The sequence below is a fragment of the Drosophila serrata genome, unplaced genomic scaffold (assembly GCF_035046125.1).
Source record: "Drosophila serrata isolate PLE 108 unplaced genomic scaffold, ASM3504612v1 contig_276, whole genome shotgun sequence".
In the NCBI taxonomy this organism is placed as follows: Eukaryota; Metazoa; Arthropoda; class Insecta; order Diptera; family Drosophilidae; genus Drosophila; species Drosophila serrata.
Genome location: NW_028257174.1, coordinates 7,685,610 through 7,712,976, shown reverse-complemented (window position 1 = coordinate 7,712,976; position 27,367 = coordinate 7,685,610). Strand labels below are relative to the sequence as shown.

General features: G+C 46.6%; 4 protein-coding genes across 14 annotated transcripts in view; 1 reads left to right on the top strand and 3 right to left on the bottom strand.

Moving 5' to 3' along the window:
• Positions 1-235: 235 nt before the first annotated feature.
• Positions 236-4,334, bottom strand: IntS2 (integrator complex subunit 2). The gene is made up of 3 exons (XM_020949522.2): positions 3,070-4,334; positions 1,286-2,949; positions 236-1,222 (listed from the first exon to the last, which is right to left on the bottom strand). Exons 1-3 carry the CDS (start codon positions 3,886-3,888, stop codon positions 364-366), a joined length of 3,342 nt encoding a protein of 1,113 aa, XP_020805181.1. The 5' UTR covers positions 3,889-4,334; the 3' UTR covers positions 236-363.
• A 653-nt stretch (positions 4,335-4,987) lies between these two features.
• beta-Spec (spectrin beta chain) lies at positions 4,988-17,430 on the top strand. 8 transcript variants are annotated; one of them, XM_020950064.2, is made up of 8 exons: positions 4,996-5,195; positions 8,938-15,221; positions 15,287-15,483; positions 15,560-15,728; positions 16,024-16,074; positions 16,246-16,352; positions 16,890-17,056; positions 17,121-17,430. In XM_020950064.2, exons 2-8 carry the CDS (start codon positions 9,173-9,175, stop codon positions 17,305-17,307), a joined length of 6,927 nt encoding a protein of 2,308 aa, XP_020805723.1. In that variant the 5' UTR covers positions 4,996-5,195; positions 8,938-9,172; the 3' UTR covers positions 17,308-17,430. The 8 variants fall into 8 exon arrangements, with proteins under 8 accessions (XP_020805724.1, XP_020805723.1, XP_020805725.1 ...); XM_086835984.1 differs by having other exon boundaries at positions 5,091-5,600; XM_086835985.1 differs by lacking the exon at positions 4,996-5,195 and adding an exon at positions 5,310-5,425.
• Positions 17,431-17,617: 187 nt separating this feature from the next.
• Positions 17,618-21,394, bottom strand: LOC110182086 (O-acyltransferase like protein). Its single transcript, XM_020950067.2, has 4 exons — positions 20,884-21,394; positions 19,242-19,965; positions 18,237-19,173; positions 17,618-18,044 (listed from the first exon to the last, which is right to left on the bottom strand). The coding sequence occupies exons 1-4, from the start codon at positions 21,083-21,085 to the stop codon at positions 17,856-17,858; spliced, it is 2,052 nt and encodes a 683-aa protein (XP_020805726.2). The 5' UTR covers positions 21,086-21,394; the 3' UTR covers positions 17,618-17,855.
• Positions 21,395-22,624: 1,230 nt separating this feature from the next.
• chas (chascon) overlaps positions 22,625-27,367 on the bottom strand; it is a 30,711-nt gene continuing 25,968 nt past the window's right edge. For all 4 annotated transcript variants that reach the window (XM_086835991.1, XM_020949836.2, XM_086835992.1 and 1 more), the window contains 2 exons: positions 24,685-26,725; positions 22,625-24,622 (listed from right to left, as the gene is read on the bottom strand). In XM_086835991.1, coding sequence (XP_086692117.1) covers positions 23,518-24,622; positions 24,685-26,725 — 3,146 coding nt within the window. In that variant the 3' untranslated portion in view covers positions 22,625-23,517. The remainder of the gene's footprint in view (positions 24,623-24,684; positions 26,726-27,367) is intronic.

Below are 27,367 nucleotides of genomic sequence, written 5' to 3'. Positions count from 1 at the left end.
CATATTGCAATATTATAGAATCTGGTAAGTATTTGATATAAATTGATTTTATTTTTTGTGGGCAAAATGAAGCTCGACTCTAATTGAAGGCTTGTCATCGATAACAGGTCTAGATGAAGCGCGGCCAACTTCACTTGATATAAGAATAAGTCCGCAATATTTGAAAAATACAAAAATAAAGACAAACTATTAAAACTTTAAAAAATTTACTTAAATATATTCAAGAACCGCACAGTTTTACAAATAAATGTTTTTATTTTGGTCAAATCTTACTGTTTTCATTTATCAATTGTACAAAACACTATTATATTTAGCTGGAGAAATGAGCAGGAAGGGGGGATTCTTACAGGGATTGGGGTTAGACTAATACAACTCAGATTTCTGCATGACTGCGGTGACCAGCGCCTTGAATGCATCCTCGATCATGATAATATGCAGTTGGGCATCCCTATACGAACACAGCTTGGCGCTCTCTGTGAGCGGCATCTGCATGGTGGTCACGCCAAGCGACGACTGCGAGTGCAGACTCCGACCGGTGGTCATCAGGATGTTAACACAGTCATCGGCTAGAATGGGGAACGTCTCGACAAATCGCACCATTGCCGGCAATACGTTCCGCAGGAACTTGCACTTGGTGGAGGCGGTGAGCAGCGACAACGTCGTCTGGATCACATTCAGGCAGAACTTGGACACACCGAGACTCTTGGGAATGGAGTAATTAAGAACCAGATGCGACGTTAGTTCGATGGTGAAGATCTGCTTATCCATTTCGGTGACATTGAGGAATTCGTGAACAAAATCAATGCATATGTGCATCGACGGCACACTGGCCACAATCATAGGGATGACCGACTTGGGGTAAGTCTGAAAATGCACCAGCTTGGCCAGGGAGGGTTCCGAAATGAAGGCCTGATGCACATACGTTCCGATAATGCCCTGAATTTCACGTAATTCCAGATGCGACACACGATCGTTGGCCTTGCTGGCCATATATTCCAGCACCTCGAGCAGAATGTGAACTGCGGCGCTTTCCTGCGAGGCAATCAAAGTGGTCTTTAGCTCCTCCCGATCGGCATCGGTCTGCACTAGGCCATTCTTGTCCACCACCTGCTTTTGCTGCATGTGTACATTGAGGTATGTCTTCGAGGCGGCCAGGCTGCCCTTGAGGATGCGCAGCAGGATCATCAGCAGGTAGGGTGAGCAAAAGACTTGGCGGGGACAGCTGTTAAGAGAATTTGAGGATTATTTGCATCTCTCAATAGTACTTCTTTTACACGAAACTCACCTGAGCACCTCCATTGGCTCCAGCAGGCTCTCGTTGGCAAATGTCCGCCTTGTCAGCGAATCCGAGCCGTTGGTGATCGCTCGCAGCGACATTATCCACAGGGTGGTGGGCAGGACAGCGTTTAGACGCAGCCAAATATCATTGTACAGGTCCTTAATGTAACGCGGCACAGGTTTGGCAAACACCAGAGGCAGATGCTGCACCAACTGCTGGCCATACTGGGCCAGAGATTCCGGTGGAAGAAGCAGCAGCTGCTTAAACACCCGAATAGCCAGATGTGGTTTCGTTTGGATGGCGGCCAGGGCGCGATCCAGCTGGTGTGGCTTCAGTTCGCGTTGCTGCTTGGTTACGGTGGAGATGGTGGTGGTGATTGCTGCGCTGCCGCCTTGCGCCTGACTGTGCTCCTGCTCCAGCCAGTCATCGACCATGCTGAGATGCGGATAGTTGGAGATGATGAGACGTAGCAGCGGATGGAAGAGCGAGAGGTAGTCGTGATGATAATGGTGTGCCTTTTGCAGCAGATACTTGAGCGGAAGGCCGCCCAGGAAGTTGTTGGAGTACTCCTTCTGCTTGCGCCCACCCAGAGCGCTCAGATTCATCAGGCGCGTGTCCTCGTACAGCATCAGATAGTAGATCATTAGCAGCTGAGCGGTAAGCGGGCAACTCACCTCAATCTGGGCCAGCTCCTCGCTCTCCGCCATCGGTGGCAGTTCCTCGGCAAAGAACGTCAGCTGGGAGGTGCGGAAGACATGCAGAATCTCCGCCTCAGTGAAGGGCCGGTGCATATGATCGATGTTTACCTTGCCAGTGGGATTTGGTATAATTAACGTATTCACAAACACCTCGACCATGGCTGGCATCACCGGATGCACAGGACGCACCGAGCTGCAGATCTGCTTGAAGATCCACGACTTGATCGGTACTTTGTGCTTGAGAAATGTCCGCGACTTGAGCAGCTGATGGATGCAGTGAACTGGCAAATAGCCCGGCAAAGTGCCATTCAAGTTTGACGTCACCGGCACCCGGACTGCATGCAGGGCCACCACCTGCTCGGTGAAGAGATCCTGCGTGAATAGCTGCTTAATTCGATTGGTGCTGTTCGGTCGTATGGGTATTTTCATGGCCAGCGTGGAGCAGACCATTTCACTGATATTGGCAATCTGATTGCTATGGAAATGGATGGCCAGCAGGAGGAGCATCTCACCTAGCGAGGTGCTGGTACCGGAGCGTTTGCAAAAGAAGGCATCCTCGCGTATCAACCACTGCAGCCACTCCACAGCCTTGTTCTCCAGCGGTATGGTGGACACCAGCGAGGGGCAGGCAATGAGCATGCATAGGGCCAGTGTAACAAATCTCACGCCCGAAGGCGTAGCCTTTGGACAGCTGGTCACGAGCTGGGACAGTGCATTGATCTCGTCATCGTTGAACTTGAGACCGCCAATGCCACGGAGCGCACAGTACAAGCGCAACAGCACCGCTCCCTGTAAATTAAAGTCGGGCAGCTCAGCCGCCCTGCTCGTCGTCTGTATCACCTTCTGCAGGAGCTCCACACGCACCAGATTTAGGGCATCCCCCTTCCGCTTCTGGCTGGAACGGATGTAGACGGCAAACCAGGACCGCAGGTTTTGATCGTTGCCCAGCAGCAGACCGGTGAGAAAGGCAATCTGGTGGAGAACAGAAAAACTATTATAGGTAGTGTCCATGTCTTCCTCTCAAATGGAATGCGACAGCTATAGCTGGATTAGCCATCTCTGTTCATTTCAAATCTAAGAGCACACACTCACCAGATCCTCGGGATGCTTAAGCGTTAGCTTGAGCATAAACGACGGCACCTTGAGCATCTCCACGCACATAGAGCGATTAGCCAGCGCCTGCGAAGGGTTCATCTCGCTGAGAGCCATTAGCAGAGTCAACCGATGCTTGCCATCGCTGCCCTCCTCATCGCAGTTGGCAATCACATGCGAAACCACATCGCGATAGCAGTCGGGAAAGTTGGCCACCAGAGCACAAATGATGCGATGACCGTTGGGCACATGCACCAGGGCATCAGTTAGCTCCAGGATGTTAAGCAGCGAAGGCAACTCGGCCAGGGCGATGCATAGAATGTCGACAACTTCCTCCAAATAGATGCCATCGTCCAGCATTTCGGAATGGGCCGCCGGCTTCTGCTCCTGGACCTGCTGCTGCAGATTGAAGATCTCGGAGAGCACTACTCGAACCTTGCGCGCCACATCCGCTCGCTCAAAGCCCAGAGCAATGCCCGATTGCAGGCCATATTCGTGCTGCTGCTGGCCCTCAAAGTAGGCTGCCTTCTGGCGTGTCTGCAGTTCCTTTTTCAGCTCATTCTCCAGCTCGTGGTAGTTAACTTGTAGATAGGAGACAATGCTGTTCACCACCTCGATGCCAATGAGAACCGCAAGGATTTGTTTGCGAGACTCCATCGACGACTCGGTGTTGTCCAGCGGCGACAGCAGGCTCATGCGGACCAGCGAAGGCAGCACCGGCCGTATCTCCGTCTCCGGATAGCTGGCCAGCAGCGTTATGTCCAGGTTCTGCATCGCACTAAACACCCGCGCCGTCACATCGTACATCTTAACCGGCATCTTGACGGGCCTCCCCTTCGCCTTGGCCGTCGTCGTCGCCTCCTCCTGCCCAACTTGTTGCTTGTCGCCCGCCGTCGCCGCTGCGGGGGGATTCACTGTTTCTTTGATTCTAGCTGGCCGGATACCTGGGCCTTTGGTTGCCAGCACAGGTGGCTGCGTTGGTCTCTGCTAGTTTCGATGAACCGGAAAAATTAAAATCCACATAAACAGTGAAAAAATAATGTCCAGCAACCACCAGTGTGGGATAACGATGAAAGGGCATGAAAACATACGTATAAACTGTTATACACAGGCAAACAACGAGGAAACCGAATTAATCAACGTCAAGTCTTCTAAAAATAAGGGATATACATTTTTTATATTAAACTGTATGCAAGGATTATTGGGTAATTAAAAAAAAACAAACAAACATTTGTGCATTTCTAGCTATTTTTAAAACAAAAACTGTTTGTTTTGCAGCACTAACTGAAAATACTAGCTGTGATGGGAATATATACCAAAACTATTTACAAAACACCAATTATTTATATATAAAATTAAACAAAATATATCCTTTTTAATTATAAATAAATACATTTATAAAAAAAAAACTATGCTCATTAACTATCAAATTTTTGCCAGAAATTCCACAGTTGAAATATTTTGAAAATTCTAACTGTGATGAGAATATATACCAAACCTATTTACAATTCAACAATGTTTTACTTATATATAAAATTAACCGAAATGTATTCTTTTTATTGATAAATAAATAAATTGATAAAAAGGGGACAATGCTAATTAACTATCTAATTTCTGCAAGAAATTCCATAGTTATTGTAACGTAAATATACATGCTAGTCATATTTGTCAAATTTTGTATTTGAAAAAGTTCGCAGCAAAGCAAGCCTCTTGAAATGTGTAATCTACGTTTTAAAAAGATTTGGGAGAAAGTAAATGATAAAATTAAATTAAATGAAAAGCTTTACAAGTAGCATTTAAAGTTATTTTATTAAATTTAAAGAGTTACGAGTTCGCTGGGCGATCATGGTACACTTTTTCTAGCCAGATCTGGTGGGACGAGACCGTGCGCAAAAAAAACAGCACTGCCACACTGCGCAATTGGCGTTTTTTTTAGCGCCATCTAGCTTGCCATATCAATCGTTCGCAACGCGTTGGCAGCGCCGCACTCCTCCGATGTTTTGAATACACACTTTTTTCCATTCTCGCCGTTCACCCCAGACCGAAGATTTTTAGACATAAAAATCTATGAAATTAACAACGTTTTACGACTCGACTAGTGCAAAGTCTGCAAAATTAAACTGTAGGTAAGTGCAAGTCGCCGCCGTGCAGTGTGTAGCGATGTGAAAAAGCCGCAAAAAGGCGGAAAAAGTGTGTGTGGATTAATAGACCAACGCCCAAGGAGTCCCGTTCCGCAGAGCAAGCAGCGAAACCAAAAAAAATGCAAGAAGAAGAGGCAGCAGCAGCGCCGAGAGAGCGGCGAAGTGCAAAAGTATCTTTCGGATTCGAAGTGGGACAATTGATCGGGATGCGAAAAGTGTGTGTTTTTTGTTTTTTTTTCGCCATAAAATCACAAACATATCATGGATTATAAATTGTCCGCTGGCTCATTTATTTTGCCGCTGCCCATAGTAGCTGCTGCTGCTGCCGCCTCTGCCGCCGTGCCGTTGATGACATCATTCGGTTTTCGGTGAGAGCGTGCGTGTGCTTGTGTGAGTGTTGTCTTATTACAGTAATCGAATTGGACGTGTGTGTGCGTTTTCCTAGCATTCGTTTTATTTTTATGTTCCGTCCGTTGCCCGTCGGCCTAACAACTATGAATTTAACTTTAAACTGAGTGTAAGAAAAAACATGAGAGTGTTTCAAAACAAAACGCAAGCCTGTGGGCAAAGCCGCAACATGAGGAAGCAGGACAAGAACTTAAGTAACATTTGCGTCAGTTGGTGATAAAAAAAATTAAAAATGAAAAAGAAATAAACCGAGCCAATCGCCTAATCGGACATATATACATATATGAATGTGTGCGTGTGTGTTTATGATTCGTCCGCTCATTTTTTTTTTGCTTCCTCATAGATACACCTATGCACTTGGCTGAAATACAGTTACGTGCCTACCAACACACTCACACAGACACGCACGCACTCGGGCTGTGTAAAAATAGGAAACACTCCACTCCATCACCGCCGCCGCCGCCGCCACCACCACCAACACCCCCCCTCACTAAGGCACTCCCCCTTTTTTCTTTTTGAAGAGGTCACGAGTTGAAGTTTCTTTTGTAAAATAGAAATACAAATGCACCGAGGCTGTGTGTACAATGCATATCTTCTAGCCTGCACTTGCACTTGTTTGTTGTTGTTTATGGCAAACCTCACTCATACACACCAGCCCGCACACACATATTGGAGCCGTGTTGTAAACACAACACAGAAACAACAAGCAAACGAAACAAATTAACTGGGCTCATACCACATAAATGGTAATGGAAAACTGGTTTTTCCTTAGCAAATTATAGTCGCTTTTTGGTGGTGGTTTCATTTCCAAGTTTCCAAGTTGAACTCTTGGCCTGTTTAATTGAACTCACAGTTACAGTTGCACAACTACAACTACAACTGAACGACTCCACGCCCCGCTCTCTCGCTCAATCACTCTCTTTGGGGGACTCCCTCATGAAAAGTGTGTGATGAACTCACTCAAAACAAGAGGATCGGCCCGTTAAAAGAAAAGTGTGCCATAATTAAGTCTCAAAAAAGAAGGAGCGAGAAAGCTTGAGAGAGCGACTTATGCAGTTTCAACCCTCACTCCCACTCGCTCTCGCTCTCTTTGCACCACCACCTTCTTCAGATACACAATCACGCGCGCTCTGTCGCTCCAATTGTGCGTGCCCGCCCTGTCGTTCTATCGCTCACTCTCTCTGTCTCTGTTGAGTTTTAAGCTTCGTTTTAATAAAAATATTACGTAATACAAAGATAGAAGCTGCTTGTGTGTGTGAGTGTGCCGATTTGCTGTTTTTGTTTGTTTTAACAATTCTCGTTATGCGTGCTGTTGTTACTATTGGTGTTGTCATAAAATTAGTACAAATTAAATCAGCAGCTTAGGTAATTCTTCAGGAATCCCAGGCGAGCGAGGAAAAAGAAGAGGGAAAAAAGAACAGGCGGATAATGAGTGGGAGGTCAGAGTGGGAGCAGTAAAAGAAAGGGGAGCAGCAGAAGAATAAGGGGAGCAGCAGCATAAGGGAAGTGAAAAGTATGAGTAGGCGTAGAAGCGAATGACCCCAGAGCGGGAACCTGTGTTCATGCGAAAAAAGGGGAATAAAGGTCAAAGGACATTAGCACACAAAAACGGATTCACTAGCTGTTATACACACAGCTAGCGGTATTTCGCTCCATTTGTCTTCCTGTTTTACCATTTTCCTTTTTGACCTAGGTTCGCTTTTAACCTCGTGACTTTTTCAAATTAATAGCGAACAAAATCCAATATTTAATTAAAACAAAACCGAAAAAGGAAACTCCAGCATAAGAATAAAAAATTATAATAAAAACTAAACATTGCGCGCCGGAAGCCGAAATGTGAAAGCCGCCGCGGAGAAAGTACCAAGCAACGAACAAAACAAACCAAAGTACAGCTACAAAGTACACTAGGGCTTTTTAGAGCAATTTCCACGGCGAAAAAGAGGTGTGAAAATGGAAATGCAAAATGCTGTGATGTTCAAACATGTATGTATGTAGATTCAGACTGAGATTCGGACTCAGATTCAGTTTCGGAATGAAAATGGGATGTTCGAGGGCCGCACTCGTATGTGAATAGGTCATAATTGCACAGCTACATCAATACAGTGTGTGCGTGTGTGTGTCAATGTGTAAAAAAAACAACAAAATTCAAATAACAGGCGCATAAAAAAAGCGAAAAGCTGGCAAATGAAAATGGAAACTGGGCTCAGTCAGTCTGTGCTGAGTACCCATCATAGTTGAGGTCATAAAAATAGCACTAAAAAGTGACAAGGCCTTGCCATTTAATAGACAAGTGAATATCCCATGCATATCTCTATATATTTCTAAACATTTAGTGAATATAAAAAAAATAGACCCGAGTGAAATGTTTGGTTTAGCTGCAAAAATAAATCATCTAAAGAAGATACATATGTACATATATGGCAGGGAAAGGTCTCACCCTCTACCTCTAATTTTGATTTATTGATTATTTAAAACAATTTACTTTTAAAAAATGCATATACTTTTCTATAATAATTATTAAGAATAAAGCTGTATATACATTTGTATATTTGTATGACAAGGTGAAACCTTCAATTCAACTTGCTTATCATTTTTTTTATTAGGTTAAACATGACATCATGAGATAAAGCTTTTAAACTTTTTTTTTTGCGAAAAAAGTATTCAAACTGAAAGAGTAGAGTTCATTCTGGATTTTTAAAATTAAATACAATTTATAAAAGAAAAAAATTTGATTAAATTAGATTTATATTTATAAGAATTTAATTTAAAAATGCCAATCCTGTATCCTGCATTTACAATATGTTTAAATTTTGATATAGATTTTTGCCTTGGATTTTCCCACACACACACATACAGTATTTATCAATTAATTAGCAATTAACTATCAATTTAAATGTGATAACCTCTCTGCTTCTCTGCGAACTACTCGGGGTAATTAGCTACTACTCGATGCACACATACACACAGTTCTATATACGATTCTGTCCCCACAATCCCTCGATTTTGTGAATTGAATTTCCTGCAATTTGATGGTTTCGGTTGGGGCACCAGCCACTCTGCCGGCTCCACTGCTCTGGTATGACCCGGTGATGGTTGTATGATGTAATCGCATTCAAGTTGGACAATTGCGATCGGACATTGTGGCAACGATGACCCCATGTGACGCCATCCAAAAAAAAATAATAATAATAAATAAGGGGGAAAACAAAAGAAACAAAAAAAAAAAAAAAAACTATACCTAGAGAGAGGCCGACAATGAATCATCAATTATCTAAGCTATTTTCTCACCGCCAACTCCTCGACTTTTCCCCCATTTCAGTGATTCTCTTGTGAAGGCGACGACGACAACACAACGCGGTTTGGACTTGAAAGGATTTCAGTTGAACGAACGAAGAACAGAGGCGTGGAGAGGCGAGCTCCCGGAGGATTTAAAATTACGAACGAGAACGAACACTAGCCACTACTAACTAACCTAAATACCTAAGCTAAGAACTCAACTTCAACTTCAACTCAAACGAATCCATTGTGGAAACTGAACTCGAGGAAGCGCAACCATGACGACGGACATCTCGATTGTTCGCTGGGATCCCAGCCAGGGTCCCGGCAACGAGTACATCGATGAGTACGAGTACGATGGCGGTAACAGCAGCTCCCGCCTGTTCGAACGCTCCAGGATCAAGGCGTTGGCCGAGGAGCGTGAGAGTGTGCAAAAGAAAACCTTCACCAAATGGGTAAACTCGCATCTGTGCCGTGTCAACTGCCGCATCGCCGATCTCTATGTGGATATGCGCGATGGCAAGCATCTGATCAAGCTGCTGGAGGTGCTCTCCGGTGAGCGATTGCCCAAGCCCACAAAGGGCAAGATGCGTATCCATTGTCTGGAGAATGTCGACAAGGCCTTGCAGTTCCTTCGCGAGCAGCGTGTCCATTTGGAAAATATTGGATCGCACGATATTGTTGATGGCAATGCTTCCCTCAATTTGGGCCTGATTTGGACCATCATCCTGCGCTTTCAAATTCAGGACATCACCATTGAAGAGGTGGACAACAAGGAGACCAAATCGGCCAAGGATGCCCTACTGCTGTGGTGCCAGATGAAGACCGCCGGCTATCACAACGTCAATGTCCGCAACTTTACGACATCGTGGCGCGACGGCCTGGCCTTCAATGCCATCATCCACAAACACCGTCCGGATCTGGTGCAGTTCGAGAAGCTCTCAAAGACGAACGCCATCCACAATCTGAACAATGCCTTTGACGTTGCCGAGGACAAGCTGGGCCTGGCCAAGCTCCTCGACGCCGAGGATGTGTTCGTCGAGCATCCAGATGAGAAATCGATCATTACCTATGTGGTCACCTATTACCATTACTTTAGCAAGCTCAAGCAGGAAACGGTGCAGGGCAAGCGTATTGGCAAGGTCGTTGGCATTGCCATGGAGAACGACAAGATGGTCCATGACTACGAGCACTTCACCAGCGATCTGCTCAAGTGGATTGAGACTACCATTCAGTCGCTGGGTGAGCGAGAGTTCGAGAACTCCCTGGCCGGTGTCCAAGGACAGTTGGCGCAATTCTCCAACTACCGCACCATCGAGAAGCCGCCCAAGTTTGTGGAGAAAGGAAACCTGGAGGTGCTCCTCTTCACGCTGCAGTCCAAGATGCGGGCGAATAACCAGAAGCCGTACACTCCCAAGGAGGGTAAGATGATTTCCGATATTAACAAGGCCTGGGAGCGTCTGGAGAAGGCCGAACACGAACGTGAGCTGGCATTGCGCGAGGAGCTGATCCGTCAGGAGAAGCTGGAGCAGCTTGCCGCTCGTTTCGATCGCAAGGCATCCATGCGGGAGACGTGGCTGTCGGAGAATCAGCGTTTGGTTAGCCAGGATAACTTTGGTTTCGATCTGGCAGCCGTTGAGGCGGCGGCCAAGAAGCATGAGGCCATCGAGACCGATATCTTTGCATACGAGGAACGTGTCCAGGCCGTTGTTGCCGTCTGCGATGAGCTGGAGTCAGAGCGCTATCACGACGTGAAGCGCATCCTGTTGCGCAAGGACAATGTGATGCGTCTGTGGACATACCTGCTCGAGTTGCTGCGCGCACGCCGCATGCGTCTGGAGATCTCGTTGCAGCTGCAGCAGAACTTCCAGGAGATGCTCTACATTCTGGATAACATGGAGGAGATCAAGCAGCTGCTGATGACCGACGACTATGGCAAGCATTTGATGGGCGTCGAGGACCTGCTGCAGAAGCACTCCCTCGTGGAGGCCGACATCAATATCCTTGGCGAGCGCGTCAAGGTCGTGGTGCAGAACTCACAGAAGTTCCTCAGCGACGACCCCGAATCGTACAAGCCCTGCGATCCCGAGATCATTGTGTCGCGTGTCCAACAGCTGGAGGATGCCTACGCCGAGCTGGTGCGCTTGGCCGTTGAGCGCCGCAGCCGGCTGGAGGAGAGCCGCAAGCTCTGGCAATTCTATTGGGATACCGCCGATGAGGAGAACTGGATCAAGGAGAAGGAGCAGATTGTCTCCACCGATGAGGTGGGTCACGACCTGACCACCGTCAACCTGTTGCTGAGCAAGCATAAGGCCCTCGAGTCGGAGATCACATCGCACGATCCCCAGCTGCAGAATGTGGCCAAGGTTGGCGCCGAGCTGATCACCGAGGGTCACTTTGGTGCTGATCGCATCAAGGACCGCTTGAAGGAGATCCTCTCCAAGTGGGACCACCTGCTCGATCTGACCAAATATCGGCGCCAGCGTCTGGAGAACGCCGTCGAGTACTTCCAGCTATTCGCCGATGCCGACGATGTTGACAACTGGATGCTGGATACGCTGCGCATCGTTTCCAGCGAAGATGTGGGCCGCGATGAGGCCAATGTTCAGTCCCTGCTGAAGAAACACAAGGATGTAGCTGACGAGCTAAAGAACTACGCCGAGGTTATCGATGCTCTGCACAAGCAGGCCGAGAGCCTGAAGCTCAATGAGGCAGAGAAGGCTAATGTAGACAAGCGCTTAGAAGCCATCGACAACCGCTACAAGGAGCTTACCGAGCTGGCCAAGCTGCGCAAGCAGCGTCTCCTTGATGCCCTCAGCCTTTACAAGCTGATGTCGGAGGCCGATGGAGTCGAGCAATGGATCAAGGAGAAGACCAAGATGCTGGACACAATGACGCCCGGCAAGGATATCGAGGATGTGGAAATTATGAAGCATCGTTTCGAGGGCTTTGACAAGGAAATGAACGCCAATGCCTCTCGTGTCGCTGTTGTCAACCAGTTGGCCCGCCAGCTCCTGCACGTCGAGCATCCCAACTCGGATGAGATCTTGGAGCGTCAGAATCATCTCAATCAGGAGTGGTCGACGCTGCGCGAGAAGGCCGAGGCCAAGATGGATGATCTGAAGTCTGCCCATGGCGTTCAGACCTTCTACATTGAGTGCCGCGAAACGATCTCGTGGATTGAGGACAAGAAGCGCATCCTCACCGAAACCGATAGCCTCGAGATGGACTTGACCGGTGTGATGACCCTGCAGCGTCGCCTCAGCGGCATGGACCGTGACTTGGCCGCCATCCAGGCCAAACTGTCTAGCTTGGAGCGGGAGGCGAACAGCATCGAGGATGAGCATCCCGAGGAGGCGCAGATCATCCGTGAACGCATTGCCCAGATCGAATTGATTTGGGAGCAGCTCACGCAGATGCTCAAGGAGCGCGACTCGAAATTGGAGGAGGCCGGTGATCTGCATCGTTTCCTGCGCGACCTCGATCACTTCCAGACGTGGCTGACCAAGACGCAGACGGACGTTGCTTCCGAGGATACGCCCACATCGCTGCCAGAGGCCGAGAAGCTGCTCAACCAGCACCAGTCCATCCGCGAGGAGATCGACAATTACACCGAGGACTACAAGAACATGATGGAGTACGGTGAGCGTCTGACCTCCGAGGGCAGCACTTCGGACGACCCGCAGTACATGTTCCTGCGCGAGCGCCTCAACGCCCTGAAGGACGGCTGGGAGGAGCTGCATCAGATGTGGGAGAACCGACAGGTGTTGCTGTCGCAGAGCCTCGACCAGCAGCTCTTCAATCGAGATGCCCGCCAGACCGAGGTGCTGTTGAGCCAGCAGGAGCACTTCCTCAGCAAGGACGATACGCCGGTTAATCTGGAACAGGCCGAGAACCAACTGAAGCGTCACGAAGCCTTCCTCACCACCATGGAGGCCAACGATGACAAGATCAATACACTGCTCCAGGTGGCCGACACCCTGGTGGAGAAGGATCACTTCGATGCCGATAAGATTGGCAAGCGGGCGGAGAATATCACTGGACGACGTGATGATAACCGCCAGCGCGCGTTGGATCAGCACGAGAAGCTAAAGAACCAGGTGAAGCTGCACGAGTTCCTGCAGGATCTTGAGGAGCTTGCCGAGTGGGTGCAGGAGAAGTATGCCACGTCGCAGGATGAATCATACAGGAGCGCCAAGACCATCCACTCGAAGTGGACGCGCCACCAGGCCTTCGAGGCGGAGATAGCCGCCAATAAGGAGCGCCTCTTCGAGGCCGAAAAGTCCGCCCAGGAGCTGTCTAAGGAGAAGCCCGAATTCAAGGACGTGATCGAGCCGAAGCTGAAGGAGTTGGCCAAGCAGTTCGATGACTTGGAGGTGCACACCAAGGAAAAGGGCGCCATGCTCTTCGATGCCAACCGTGAAGTGCTCGTCCAGCAGACCTGCGACGACATTGACTCATACATTACCGATCTGGAGAAGCAGATCGTTAGCGGCGACACTGCTAACGATCTGACATCGGTCAACATTCTGATGCAGAAGCAACAAGTCATCCAAACGCAGATGGCGGTGAAGGCCCGTCAAGTGGAGGAGATCGACAAGCAGACCGAATATCTGCAAAAGACCGTTCCGGAGGAGAAGATCGAACCGATTGTGGTGAAGAAGACCGCCGTGCTGGAGCGTTTCGAGAAGATCAAGGCGCCGCTGTTGGAGCGACAGAAGGCGCTCGAGAAGAAGAAGGAGGCCTTCCAGTTCTGTCGCGATGTCGAGGATGAGAAGCTCTGGATCGATGAGAAGCTGCCGGTGGCGAGTAGCTCCGACTATGGCAACTCCCTGTTCAATGTCCATGTTCTTAAGAAGAAGAACCAATCGCTGGCCACCGAAATCGATAACCATGAGCCACGCATCAATGCCATCTGCAACAATGGCCGCAAGCTGATCGATGAGGGTCACGAGGATGCCAAGAAGTTCGAGGCGCTGATCAGTGATCTTACCCAGAAGTGGCAGGAGCTCAAGGACGCCATTGAGAACAGGCGCAAGCATCTGCTGGAGTCCGAGAAGGTGCAGCAGTACTTCTTTGATGCCCAGGAGGCTGAGTCGTGGATGAGCGAACAGGAACTCTACATGATGGTCGAGGACCGCGGCAAGGACGAGATCAGTGCCCAGAATCTGATGAAGAAGCACGAGAATCTGGAGCAATCGGTGGAGGACTATGCCAACACCATTCGCCAGCTGGGCGAGGTGGCTCGACAATTCAGTGGTGACGATGTCTCCTCCGGCGACGCTGTTGCCGTCAAGCAATCGCAGCTGGACAAGCTCTATGCCGGACTCAAGGATCTAGCCGGTGAGAGGAGAGCACGCCTCAACGAGGCCCTGCAGCTGTTCATGCTTAGCCGCGAAGTGGACGATCTGGAGCAATGGATCACGGATCGGGAGGTCGTTGCCGGTTCACAGGAGCTGGGCCAGGACTTTGATCATGTGACGCTGCTGTCGGAGCGCTTCAATGAGTTCGCCCGCGACACAGAGGCTGTGGGCGGCGAGCGGGTGGCCAAGGTGAACGGCATTGCCGACAATCTCATCCAGGCCGGACACTCGGACTCTGCCACCATTGCCGAATGGAAGGACAACCTGAACGAGTCGTGGCAGGATCTGCTGGAACTGATCGACACCCGAACCCAGATGCTTGCCGCATCACGGGAGCTGCACAAATTCTTCCACGACTGCAAGGATGTTCTTGGACGCATCCTCGAGAAGCAGCACGGCGTTTCCGATGAGCTGGGACGCGATGCCGGTTCCGTGTCGACGCTGCAGCGCAAGCACTACAACTTCTTGCAGGACCTCACCACACTGTACTCGCAGGTGCAGCAGATCCAGGAGGAGTCCGCCAAGCTGCAGGATGCCTATGCCGGCGACAAGGCAAAGGAGATCACCAATCGGGAACAGGAGGTGCTCCATGCCTGGGACAATCTGCAGGCGATGTGCGATGCGCGCAAACAGAAGCTGGCCGACACGGGTGACCTGTTCCGCTTCTTTAACATGGTGCGCATCCTGATGATCTGGATGGAGGACCTCGTCCGCCAGATGAACACCTCGGAGAAGCCGCGCGATGTCTCCGGCGTGGAGCTGCTGATGAACAACCACCAGAGCCTAAAGGCAGAGATCGATACGCGCGAGGATAACTTTGCGGCGTGCATCTCGCTGGGCAAGGAGCTACTCACCCGGAATCATTATGCCACCGCGGAGATCAAGGATCGACTGCTGCAGCTAAGCAATAGCCGGAATGCCCTGCTTCGACGCTGGGAGGAGCGCTGGGAGAATCTTCAGCTGAGTGAGTGTCAACGTGGCAGCTCTCATGAGATATTCCGCAAACTAATCATTTGTCTTAACTTGCAGTCCTGGAGGTCTACCAGTTCGCCAGAGACGCTGCCGTGGCCGAGGCCTGGCTTATTGCCCAAGAGCCTTACCTGCTCTCCTCGGAGCTGGGCCACACCATCGATGAGGTGGAGAATCTGATTAAGAAGCACGAGGCCTTTGAAAAGTCTGCCGCCGCTCAGGAGGAGCGCTTCAGTGCTCTTGAGCGTTTGACAACAGTGAGTGTCGTTTTTCCTTTCCTCTCCCCCCTTAGGTATATTTAATATTAACATTTCATTTAATATTATTTTGCAGTTTGAGCTTAAGGAAATGAAGAGGCGCCAGGAGCTGGCAGAGGAGGCCGAGCGACAGCGCATCAAGGAGGAGCAGGAGGCCAAGGCCGCCTCGGAGGCGGCGGAATTGGCCAAACGAGAGGCTGAGCGACGCGACGACGTCGACGTTGGAGCATCGCACGATGATTCAGGTATTGAATAATGTCCGCCTTTCTTCTCTAACTCATGGTACATCCAACCATCCAACCATCCCTCCACCATATATCCATTTCCATTTCCATATCCATATCCACATCCCTCCCAGGCGTACTATCAAGATCCCCGCACGCTCGTCCAACCTAAACAAGCGCCAAAACTTAACTTTAAACGTGTTCTCTGTCATTCACTCATGCTTACTAAAAAAAAATAAAAATAAAATAAAAATGAAACCAACCTCACCCTGACATGGATTAACCAACTAACCAATCAACTTTAACCCCGGTGAAGCCGGCAAAGACACGGCCGTCGAATTTGAGCGCGTTGTCGAGATCCAAACAGGTATAAAACAACCCTTAGCTAGCCGCAGATCCATAGCATTTCTCTAATATATAAGCCAGCATGCAGTTATTCATAACGTTTTGTGTTTTGCAATTATCTATTTACTGAAACCGGAATGCAAACCGGAAGCTTGGGAACTCTTTAAACTAACCAAAATTCTATAATTCACAGAACGAGGCGCTACACCAGCCGCTGGCGAAGGCCAGGAGGGCTATGTGACAAGGAAGCACGAATGGGATTCGACCACCAAGAAGGCCTCAAACCGATCTTGGGATAAGGTAATTGTAGAACTTGATATTTAATTGATATTTAAGCGTGGAATTGAAGAGGAATCCGGTTGCATTAATCAACAAGCTGTTTTTAAAAGCTCTGTGGCTTAGGGAGCTGTGTTTTGATGCCTTCCAATAAGGCGGTGCGGTGTTCTTGGGCCTATTGTTGCTATTCTTTCGCAGCTTATGCTCAAGGAGCTTGAGTCACTTTTCATAATCGATGGTCTTGCGCCGCATAATCCTCCGTCGCTGCACCTGATTTTCCTTGTACTCGCAGTAGAGTCCTGGTCCTTATACTAGGCTTATTCCTGTGGCTGCTTCGTCTCGTACTACATAACCTTCGTGTTGTACTTGCTCTGCCATGTAATCTCCTGCAGCTTGAAGAGATTCACTGCCTCCTGGTCGTATTTTAAACGCAGAGAACGCCTCGATTTAGTTGCTGTTTTCCCGCTCACTTGCTGCGCCTCGATTCAACACTGATTTGTGCCTAGATTTTGACAGCTTTTGCTTCTCCTACTCATCACCTTAAAATCTTTCCCATTTTAGGTTTACATGGCTGCCCGTGCCGGACGCATTTCGTTCTTCAAAGATCAGAAGGGTTACAAGAGTAATCCCGAATTGACCTTCCGCGGTGAGCCCAGCTACGATCTGCAAGGAGCTGCCATCGATGTTGCCACTGATTACACCAAGAAGAAGCATGTGCTGCGAGTGAAGTGAGTGTACTGGAAGATTATTTATACGAATCTCCTAACTTACATTTCGTATTTCCATTTACAGGCTCGCCAATGGTGCCGAGTTCTTGCTGCAGGCCCATGATGACAACGAGATGTCCCAGTGGGTGTCATCCCTGAAAGCCCAGAGCGATTCGGCAGCGGTGGCCGCCAGCAGATCCCAGACTCTGCCTGCCACCTCACAAAAGGATGAACCAAAGCGCCGATCGTTTTTTACTTTAAAGAAAAAGTAAACTAAAAAGCCTAAACGCTAAAACGCTAAACGCAACCATTAAGCAAGAGCAGCTAATTAAAACAAAAAAATAATATATAATATAATACAGCAAAGAAAAGAAGGGAAAGTAAAACGACAAAAATTATACAAGAGGAAAGAAAGATGACGACGGAAAGAAGCAAATATATATATATTTTTTTTCATATATTTAAACTTATTTCGTAATGAGAAACAAAAAAGGTAAAAAAACCCCGACAAAAACTTGCAAGAGAACGAGCAAAACGTAAACAATTATTATGCTTATCAAATTTGCACGATAAATACTGCTATTATGATTAAAACGTATGTATCTTATTTATTTAAACAAAATACAAAGTAATATAAAGATAAACAAAACAAAAACAAACGGAAAAAAATACAAAAAACAAGCAAAAAAAACATTTGAGGAAAACCAACTCGTGTATGCATTTCAATGTATTCGATAAATAAACGAAAAATATTCCTTTAAAGTACACCAAATGCCAGCACAGACTGGGTTCGCACTTCCTACTACAGGGTGGTCTCCTCCTAGATCTTATCCTTCTTCTCCTTTTGTTTTTTCTTATCCTTCCCGTTTTCCTTGATTTCTCCTTTACTCTCCAATGGCCTCGGGTTGATCACCAGACTTATCAACCGATTGCATGGCATCTCGAAAAACAACGTGATTCCTATAGCTAGTATATAGATGACTACCGATTCGGCAATGAATAAAAGGATCTGAAAAGGATATTGAGAAAAGGGATTAATCATTATCTTATGTCAATCAATGCCTTTTAGATGCATAACGCCCCACGATTCTCTAGGAATAGGTTCTTCGAAAGCTAAAGAAAGGATCTTTGGATCTGGATCCCTTATATTTTGAGGCGCCCCGCTTTATGCATCTAAAAAGCATCTTCAATGAAAACCTACCAACATGGATGTGTCTGAATTAACGCTGGCGGTGAAGGAGTGATAGAACCATGAGATCACCGCTGGATTTAACAGGTAAATGGCATAGGTGAAACGACTCATTCGCTGAACGTGTTCGGACTGCAGCAACGCCAGCAACCAGCGGTTGGGCGCATACAAGTCATCGCTAGTGTCCTTCTTGGTGGCACACACAATCAGGTGGCTAGCATAGGAGGCCACCAGGGCTCGCAAAATAGACATGATGCCAAACCGGATGCCAACCCCTATCAGCTGTTCCGATATAATCAGTTGGATGAACCACAGGAGGCCTCCGCCAAGGACGAGCCTAGGCCAGCCGCTGGGCACAATTATCTCGAAGGGTGTATCCAGACCCTTGAGTCGCGTATAAGCATAGGCACCGCCCGTTACATAGCCCAGCAGACGGGGTATCGGACACACATAGGACCACTCGGCGGTATAGAAGAAGTCCTCAAAGGTGGGCCCCACCTCGACCAGATGCATCATAATTAGGGGAAGGGTCATGCTAAGAACCACCAGGATGCAGGAGATACCCCTAACCGCCTTCGGATGCCGTGTATGGGCAAAGAGGAGCAGGAGGGCCAGGATATGGAGTTGCATGTCGCAGGCCAGCGACCATGTCCACGAGCCGCACAACTCCGTCACAGAAAAGAGATTCTGGATGAAGAGCATGTTGCGAAGCCAATGGCGCTTGCACCTCAAGTCCGTCGGCTCTGTGATTTCTAATACGGACACCTGTCGCTGATATTCCACGGCCACCACGCCCGCCAACACCACCAAGAACTGCATCGGTGCCAGTCGCCAGAAGCGATGCATCACCAGTCGCAGGAAGCGACGTACATTGCCCCACAGTCCATCGCCAGCGATGTCTTGCTGCAGCTGCTCATCACCCAAGAACTTGGTCACCATCAAGTAGCCACTGGAAGGAAACAAATAAAACCTTTATTTAACATCTGACCAAAGCTGATCTCTTGCCTGTTCTTTTACCTGATCACAAAGAAGAAATCCACCATATTTGGCCAGTAGTTGTGATGCAGGGTTATCCTTCCGATCTTGTCAAGCATCTCCAAGGATGGATCCACCGTGAAATACTTGTACCAGATAACATGGACACCGACCAAAGCGAATGCTGTGATGACCCTTATCCCATTGATGGCTGTATTCTCCTGCCGTGGATCCACCGGCTTCCATACTCTCACCCAGTTGCTAGCCAGGTCGAAGCAGGCCAGGTACCGGGAGTATCTGTGCATCCCACTGGTGGCCAGCACTGCCAAAAGCAAGGTAATACTCAGCAATATCGCTAGCATTCGCACCGTGGGGCTCTTGTAGAAGTCTGGCTTAAGTTCCGGTCGCTTGACATACGCCAGCTGTGGTTGCATCTCCCAGCGCCGGAAGCTAGTGCCCTTGACCAGTGCCTGACGGATCAGGGATTCCACCTCGGCGATGCCACAAGTCTGGGGCAGACAGAGCGCAATGTGCAGCATAGGATCCGGCCGGAAGTGCGGCACCACGCGGTATGGGTAATTGGCCTCAACGTAGGCCACCATATAGTCGAGGGTGAAGGGTGAAATATCCACGATTGGTAGCGGATGGTCTCTGATCAAATCCAGGTGAACCAGTTTGTTGACGGAACGGCAGGCAAATTGGTTACCCAGCCACTGGCGCTTGCCAATTATAAAATCGGAAATGCCTTCGCCGGAGGCATCAACAGCTGTTTATTATATATTATTATTATTATTATATTATAGAAAACAACATTTAAAGTTTAATTTTAGATTAATTATTTTATTATTCTGGCATATATATATATATATATATATATGATTTAATAATTGTATTAAAAAAAAGATAAGTTTAAGGTTACACCTTTTTAGGGTATTATAATTTCAATCAAAAGCTTAAAACGCAGTGAAGCAGTCATTTCCGACCCTATAAATCATATATATTCTTGATGAGCATTAAAATGGGAATCTTTCTAGCAATCTTCGGCAGAAAAAAAATTTTCAAAAAAAGCAATGGGGTTACATCGTTAAAATTGTCAAAAATTGGCAAAAATTAACCTTATAAAAACTAACATGGGAAAGCTTTCCGATTTAAAATTGATGATTTTTTAACTGAGTTATGGATTTTTTAATAATTGATTTTTTGCAAAAAAAAATCATATAAAACTATCCATAAATTTCGATTCACCATTTAAATTTTGTATTGCTTATTATTAAGAAATCAATAAATTTTTAACCAATTTTAAATATTGCGTCCCTGATTTAATTACAATCTTCAAGGGTAGCTTTTTTTTATTGTTTTATATTAATAAAACTCAAGATGAAGCAAAAATCATGTCGAAATATGACGAAATACACATATGATATCATAACAATAATCGTATCATGTACTTTATCAGATAATGATTCCCAGCTATATGTGCGTACGATCCAATTACACATATAGCTCGAAATCATTATCTGATAAATTTTATAATTATAAATGATTCCCTTTTAAAAATTGATTAAAATAAATAGCTCATGAAGATTTTAAAATCTTGAATTTATGCAAATACCCTAAGTATTAAATAAATTAACAAAAAGTAAGTAAATTAAAATATATATAATACAGACAGGAGCTCACTCACCTCTTAATGCCCAAAATCGCTCCTTCTGGACGGCATCTCTCAGCTGCTCTAGCTGCCCCTCGCATTGGGACATCGCGGTATGGTTACCCTTGGTTGGAACCACTTCCAATAGATCCATCAGCAGGGACTTGGATGCGGCACATGTTTCGCCATCGCCCTGAGCGGCGAGTATTTGGACAAGGAGCAGCACAGCGAAGAGCATGGCTTGGGGACTCGGAAGGATTACTTGGGGAGACTGGACTGGATTAGATTGGATTGGATTGGATTGGATTGGATTAGGATTGGGTAGATCACCTCAACACTCCACGACAGACGTCGCACAACTGGCCAAATGGGGCTGGGATGAAGCAAAGTCTAGATGACCCATATAATCTCAGTCGGAAGTGATCCGTGACGCTCTCCAAGATCCCAGCAATAGTTTTATGATGACAACTTGGAGCAGCCCAACTCGACTGAGGATTACCCCCTGGTAGACAGTTTTATAGTTTCGGAGGAAAATAACAAGGAAATCCTAAAAATATATATATTGATAAAATATTTATCGAAATAATATATTCTACTTACCAGTACCTGATAACATAGGATCAAAGGCAAGTGATAAGTTTTTCTGTCTTCTAAGTCTTTGCATGAACAATATAAAAAAATATAAATATAAATAAATAAAAATATATATAATTTATATATACCAAATGGTGGATCCATGCTATTATTTACACATTCTATTTCTTTCCCTAACCGAGGAGTTTATTCTCAAGTATTCTCCACACCTTTCTCTACGAAATAGTTATAGAAATATATACTACGGCACAATTAGTTAATTAAATTCCTAATTATATTTCAAATATATTTTTAGGTCTTAACGCAATATAAATAAATTAAATAGTAATAAGTTCTGTACAGCCCCTTGAACCCTGGTTATTGTTTTACAACCGGACTTTGTCCTGTTCTAGTATTATATGATATTAAATAATACAATTAAATATTGGTATATCTATATATACTTACAGTGTATTTGTATATATTTACAGTGTATTTGTAAAATAACCAAGTTCAAAATATATAATATATTTGTAATCAATTTTATGTGCAGTAATAAAAGGAGTCATAAACCTAAAATATCTGTGACAGTGAGCGAAAATTGAGAATGAATTCGTTTTACATAAGCCCAGAGAAGGCCTCTAAAAATATAGAACAAAATAATGTCTTAACGGTTTAATATTTGAAACAAATATTCAATTTATAAATGCGCATTGAAAACAAAACAAAAAATAAAAAACAAAGCCAAAAACAAAATGGGAAGCTTCGGGATGGCAATTAGCCAAAGGATCATCATTATCTCCAATCGATCATAACTAAGCCAAAAATGCATTAATTTCAATTCGGAAAGCTTGCTTATGTTAGTATTTGATTTGTAAATTAATCTGCATACTCAGCTTAAAATGTAAAAAAATTAAATTTTTGCGAATTTTAACGATGTAACCCCTTTCCTTTAAAAAAAATGGAAAATTAAAAAAAAATTGTTTTCTTTCCGGATATGTCTAGAAAGATTCCCCTGTTAATGCTGATCAAGAATATATATGATTTATGGGGTCAGAAATGACTCCTTCACTAAGTTTTATACTTCTGACTGAAATTATAATACCAGGCAAGGGTATTACAAATATATAAAATAAAATAAGGTAAAAGCTTATAAATTACTCTTCATCTAAAAATATTCATAATAAATTAAAGAGGTTCTATATTTTTTTTGTTTATTTTGGCACTTTATTTTTTAATTTTAATTGCAATTTGTTTATTAATCAGAAATTGTACAATAATTATCGCATTAATATTAGTTATATTAGTTAGTTTTTATGCATTAAAACGGTATCTATATAACAAATCGTTAATATTAGTAGTAAATATAGTAAGAACAAAAAAAAAAAACAAAAATGATATAGTAGATGAATGTGTAATTAGACAATAGGCATTATAGTATTATCAAATTATTACGATTGGAAGAGGCGTGGCGGCAGGACAGGACAGACAGTGGGGCTACACCTATGGGTATATCCCAATTCCGCGTTGCATATATGTATGTACTATATATTTTCGATTTTGTTTTATATATATCTTGTTGCCTTTTTATTTAACATTCAATTTTGGCCTTTTACTTTTATTTGCTGCTTGACAAATGAAACTAAAGCCCAAGGTTCGAGCCTTTGTTAGCAAATGGTTATGGATGATTAAGGGTCCTGGCAGGGGGGATATATCTAAATATTCAGTCGAACTTCTTTTTGAAATATAGATTGATCAAGTTGTTTGAAATATTTTAAGGGAATTTAAGGCATTCGTTAAAAAAAAAATAAAAGGAGTTTCTGGTTCTTATTAAACATTTCTGGGATCTCAAAAGTATTGTTGTTTTTCAATTAAAGGTCAAATAAGAACTTGTTTTTATAATTTCACAGGATTCCTCCTTCTATCAAAATTTAAAGGAGAAAAAATAGGACTGTTGTTGGCATAACAGAAACTTGTATAAAAACTAAAGTTATACAGAAGGTTGATCTTGTAAAAAACATAGATAATGCATTAATTAAAAAACAGAAATAAGTTCGACTGTGAAGGAGTTTCTCTGGCGGGATCTCTGGCTGAGAATTACTTCCGATGTCCACCGGCGGCGGTGCGCAGCTCAATGATGGTGGCACCAGAGCCGCGACGCATGTTCTGCGTTTGATGGCTCTGGACATGGAGGAGCTGCTGATGCTGCTGGTGCTGATGATGATGATCCACCTCACTGCTGCGTCGCACAATGCTGGCCGTGTCCTTGTTGAGCTCCACGGATGGCGGTGATCGAGAGTCGAGGGAGTACTTGGTCTGCAGCGGATACTTGCCATTGCTGCGTTGCTGTACTGGAGGAGGAGGAGCAGCAGCAGCATATTCCTCGTCGCCGTGAATCACACGATAAAGATCCGGTGCCTGCTGATGTAAGCCCCGTAGATACAGCTGCTTCTTATCCTGGTCCTGCCCCTGGCCTGGGTAACTCAACTCATCCTCCTCATTTCCAGCTATCTTGGTCAGATCCTTTTGGCTGCGACTGATCAGATTAACAATCGATGGACTCTTGAGACCGCTCTTAAGGGAGTTATCCTTGCCGGAAAAGAGATGTGGGTTGGATTTGTAATTGGAGTTGGGTCCCTGGCCCAGACCATAGCCAAAGCTTGGCTCCTGCCTGGTGGTGGGCTGCTGGTGGTAATTATTCCGTGTGAGTTTCTCAATGTAGATGGGACTAGGATCATTGCTGCCATTCATGCCATGGACATTGAAGCTCTTGCTGCGATTTAGGACCTTGGCATAGGTGCGAGCCGGCTTTGCCGGTCCCAGGGGCTGTGGCTGCGATGGATTGGGGATCTGGTTGGAATTCTGATTTGCATTTGGCATTCCTCTTGACGATTGCTGTTGTCCCAGATAGCTGCTGGCTCTGCCCTGTGGTGGAGCTGCCGGTGGCGGTGGCGCATTTCCAAATCTCTGAGTCCGCTGCTCATGCAGCTTCCGTGGCAACGTTTGGGCCGATCGATAGTCCTGCTGCTGCTGGTGGAGATTGGGTGTGGAACCGCTGAAACGCTGACCATGCTTCTGATAGCGTCCCAGGGTATGAGCAGCTGTTACCGGCGGCGGTGGAGCCCTCGATTCGTAGTAGTCATCCTCCCGCTCCAGTCGCTCTAGACGTTCCATACGCTCCTCTGGACGCTCCGGGACATTCCTAGAAAGAGAATTGAATATATAAAATAGCATTATGGTTATCAGAGTGTAAGGATAACTTACCGCTGTCGTGGACGTCGCTCGTAGAGATTCTCCTTGCCATAGAGCGTGCTGGAATAAGGATCCTCGCCCAGATAATAACGCTGTCTGGGACTGATAGCCTGCTCCAGGTGCTGCAACTGGGGATCTGCAGACTCGGCGCGCTTGAAATTCTGCCGGGACTGGGTCTCCTGCTTCAAAGGATCCCTTTCTCGATCTCGATCCCGTTCCCGTTCCCTCTCCCTTTCCCGTTCTCTCTCGCGCTCTCTGCGCCGCTGATTATCACTATTAGAGTCCTCGGAATCATGACTATGGCCATGGCCTATGTGACCATCAATGACATTATATTGCTGATAGGTAGTCACTGGCGGTGGACCACCGATTCCTCCTCGGATTTCATGGCCCGGACTGGGAGACTGTTCACGCGACTTGCTGGCCGCTGATTTCATGCGGAATTTGCGCTCGGCACTGGCTGATCGAATCTTGCTGACCAGCTTCCTTAGAGAGTTGCCTATAACCCGACCCATGCGACTTGACTTGGAGGTACTACCGCCGCCTCCTCCTGGGCCTGCACTCATGGCCGATAGATTCGAGGTGGAGGCAGAGGTGGCACCCGTTGGCATTCGTAGATTACCACCGGCTGCTCCTGATGCCGGCGGGTAACTGGATGTGGGTGCAAATCTGGTCCGTTGCTGTTGCTTCCTGCTTAGGGTCATGGTGCTAGAGGGCACCTCTCTCTCCCTGGTCATTAGATAGTCCACCTGGGGCGAGGAGGAGCGACTGCGACTCCTTGGAGGTGGTGAGTAGTCCGGCGGCGGCTCCAGTTGATTCAATTGGCCCGGCAACGGGGCCTGCGACTTGACCATCGGCAGATGACCCTGACTGTGGCTGTGGCTATGTGAGACGTGAGATGTGTGGCTGTGCTCGCCCAGCTTTTTCTCGATGGCACGTCGTCGCTGCGGGACAGTGGGTCGCGAATTAAGACCCAAGCTACTACTGCTGCTCTCCATGGGTGGACCCACCGATGATGCCGGCAGCGGTGGAGGAGGGGCTGGCTCATAGCTCTTGCCGCGTCCATTCACCAGGACAGGTCCATGTCCATTGACCGGATGCCCATGCCCGTTGATATGGTGTCCACTGGTGCTGGTGGTGGTGGTGTTACTTCCACTGCGATGACCATAGGCCACTCTCTTGTGCGATGGCTCTTCGGCACGGCCGGATAGCATGGAGGGACCTGGTCCTGGTCCCGGTCCTGGAATTGCCTCTAGATCATCGAGGGCATCACGAGAGCCACGCATGGAGCGGGCCAGGAACTGTGAGGACAAACTCTGACGCTTCTGCTGCAGTATGTCCTCGCGACTGACATAGCTGTCCTTGGACTGTGACTGCTGCCTGATGCTGATATCCTGATGGCCTGGCGATGGCAGAACGGAGCTGTGACTCGATCCGGGGCCACCACTCACCTTCTTCTTGAGTCCATTGCGCCGTATGGTCTCCTGCAGATCCTCGCGAAAGGCCTGCGAGGAGAAGTGATTGACAGGCGGACCCGTGGGATCCTTACGCTCTGACCAATTGGAGATGCCCTGGAAGTACTTGGAGCGACCACCACCAACTGCTGTGGCATTGGTCGCCACTGGTTTTCGCTCCAGCGTAGCGGATGTGGTGACCATGGCCGGCGGATGACGATCTCGCTCTCGCTCTCTCTCCCTTTCCCGCTCCCTTTCACGCTCTGCGCTCCTGGGCAGCGTCTGGGGATGATGCTGGGCATGCATGTGCTGGATATGCTGGCTATGCTGAGTGCTGGCCGCCAGGTGGGACTGGGCATGGATGTGGGCCGACTGTGGCTGGCTCTGTGACTTGATGGTCACATTGAAGTAGCTCTTCTTGGTGGGCTCCACCTCGGCCTCGGCCTCGTCATCGCGGGAATCGTTGGAGGCAGTGGATTCGCTGCCAAAGTGTGACTCAAGCCACTTCATGGTCTCACCCTTGCGTGTCTCCTCCTCGCGATCGAAGTCCAGAGGCCGCTTGGTCAGGGCATCCTTACGATCCGCCAGCAGGGCCACTTCTGGAGGATAACAATAAATATATTAAAATGCCTTCGATCGATGCATAAAATTATGTTTTAAATATTCATAAAAACAAGAATAAATCAAAACAAGAAAAGAAGCATAATTTGGAAAACCCCTTGCACAGAAAATGCATCATAACTGAGTTAAAAATGCATTAAGTTTCAATCGGACAACGTCTCAGTGTTAGTTTTAATTAGGTTAATGAATCTGCATACTAAATATAATTTTTGGAAATTTGAATGATGTAACTAACCCCTTATAAAATTTTCAAAAAATGGCAACATTTTTTTTTTTACTTAAACATGTCTAGAAAGATTCGCCTGTTGATGCTGATCAAGAATATAAATTTATGTGGTCGGAAATGACTCCTTAACTGTTTAATAAACATAATTTTACCCAATAATATAATAAATTTAAATACATATTTATAATTAATAAGGGTTTCTCAGGATTTCATTGTCATTTCCAAAGAATGTTCCCAAATTCAAGCTTGATTAAATTTCTAGCAGCAAAATCTGATTGTTAGGCCAAATGTATGATATTAAAGCCAGTTATGCAATAATTTTATTGAAATGAAAACATGTTTTGCCGCTGAATCAGCGCCAAACCTGATGTCATCGATTAACACACTGTTGAAA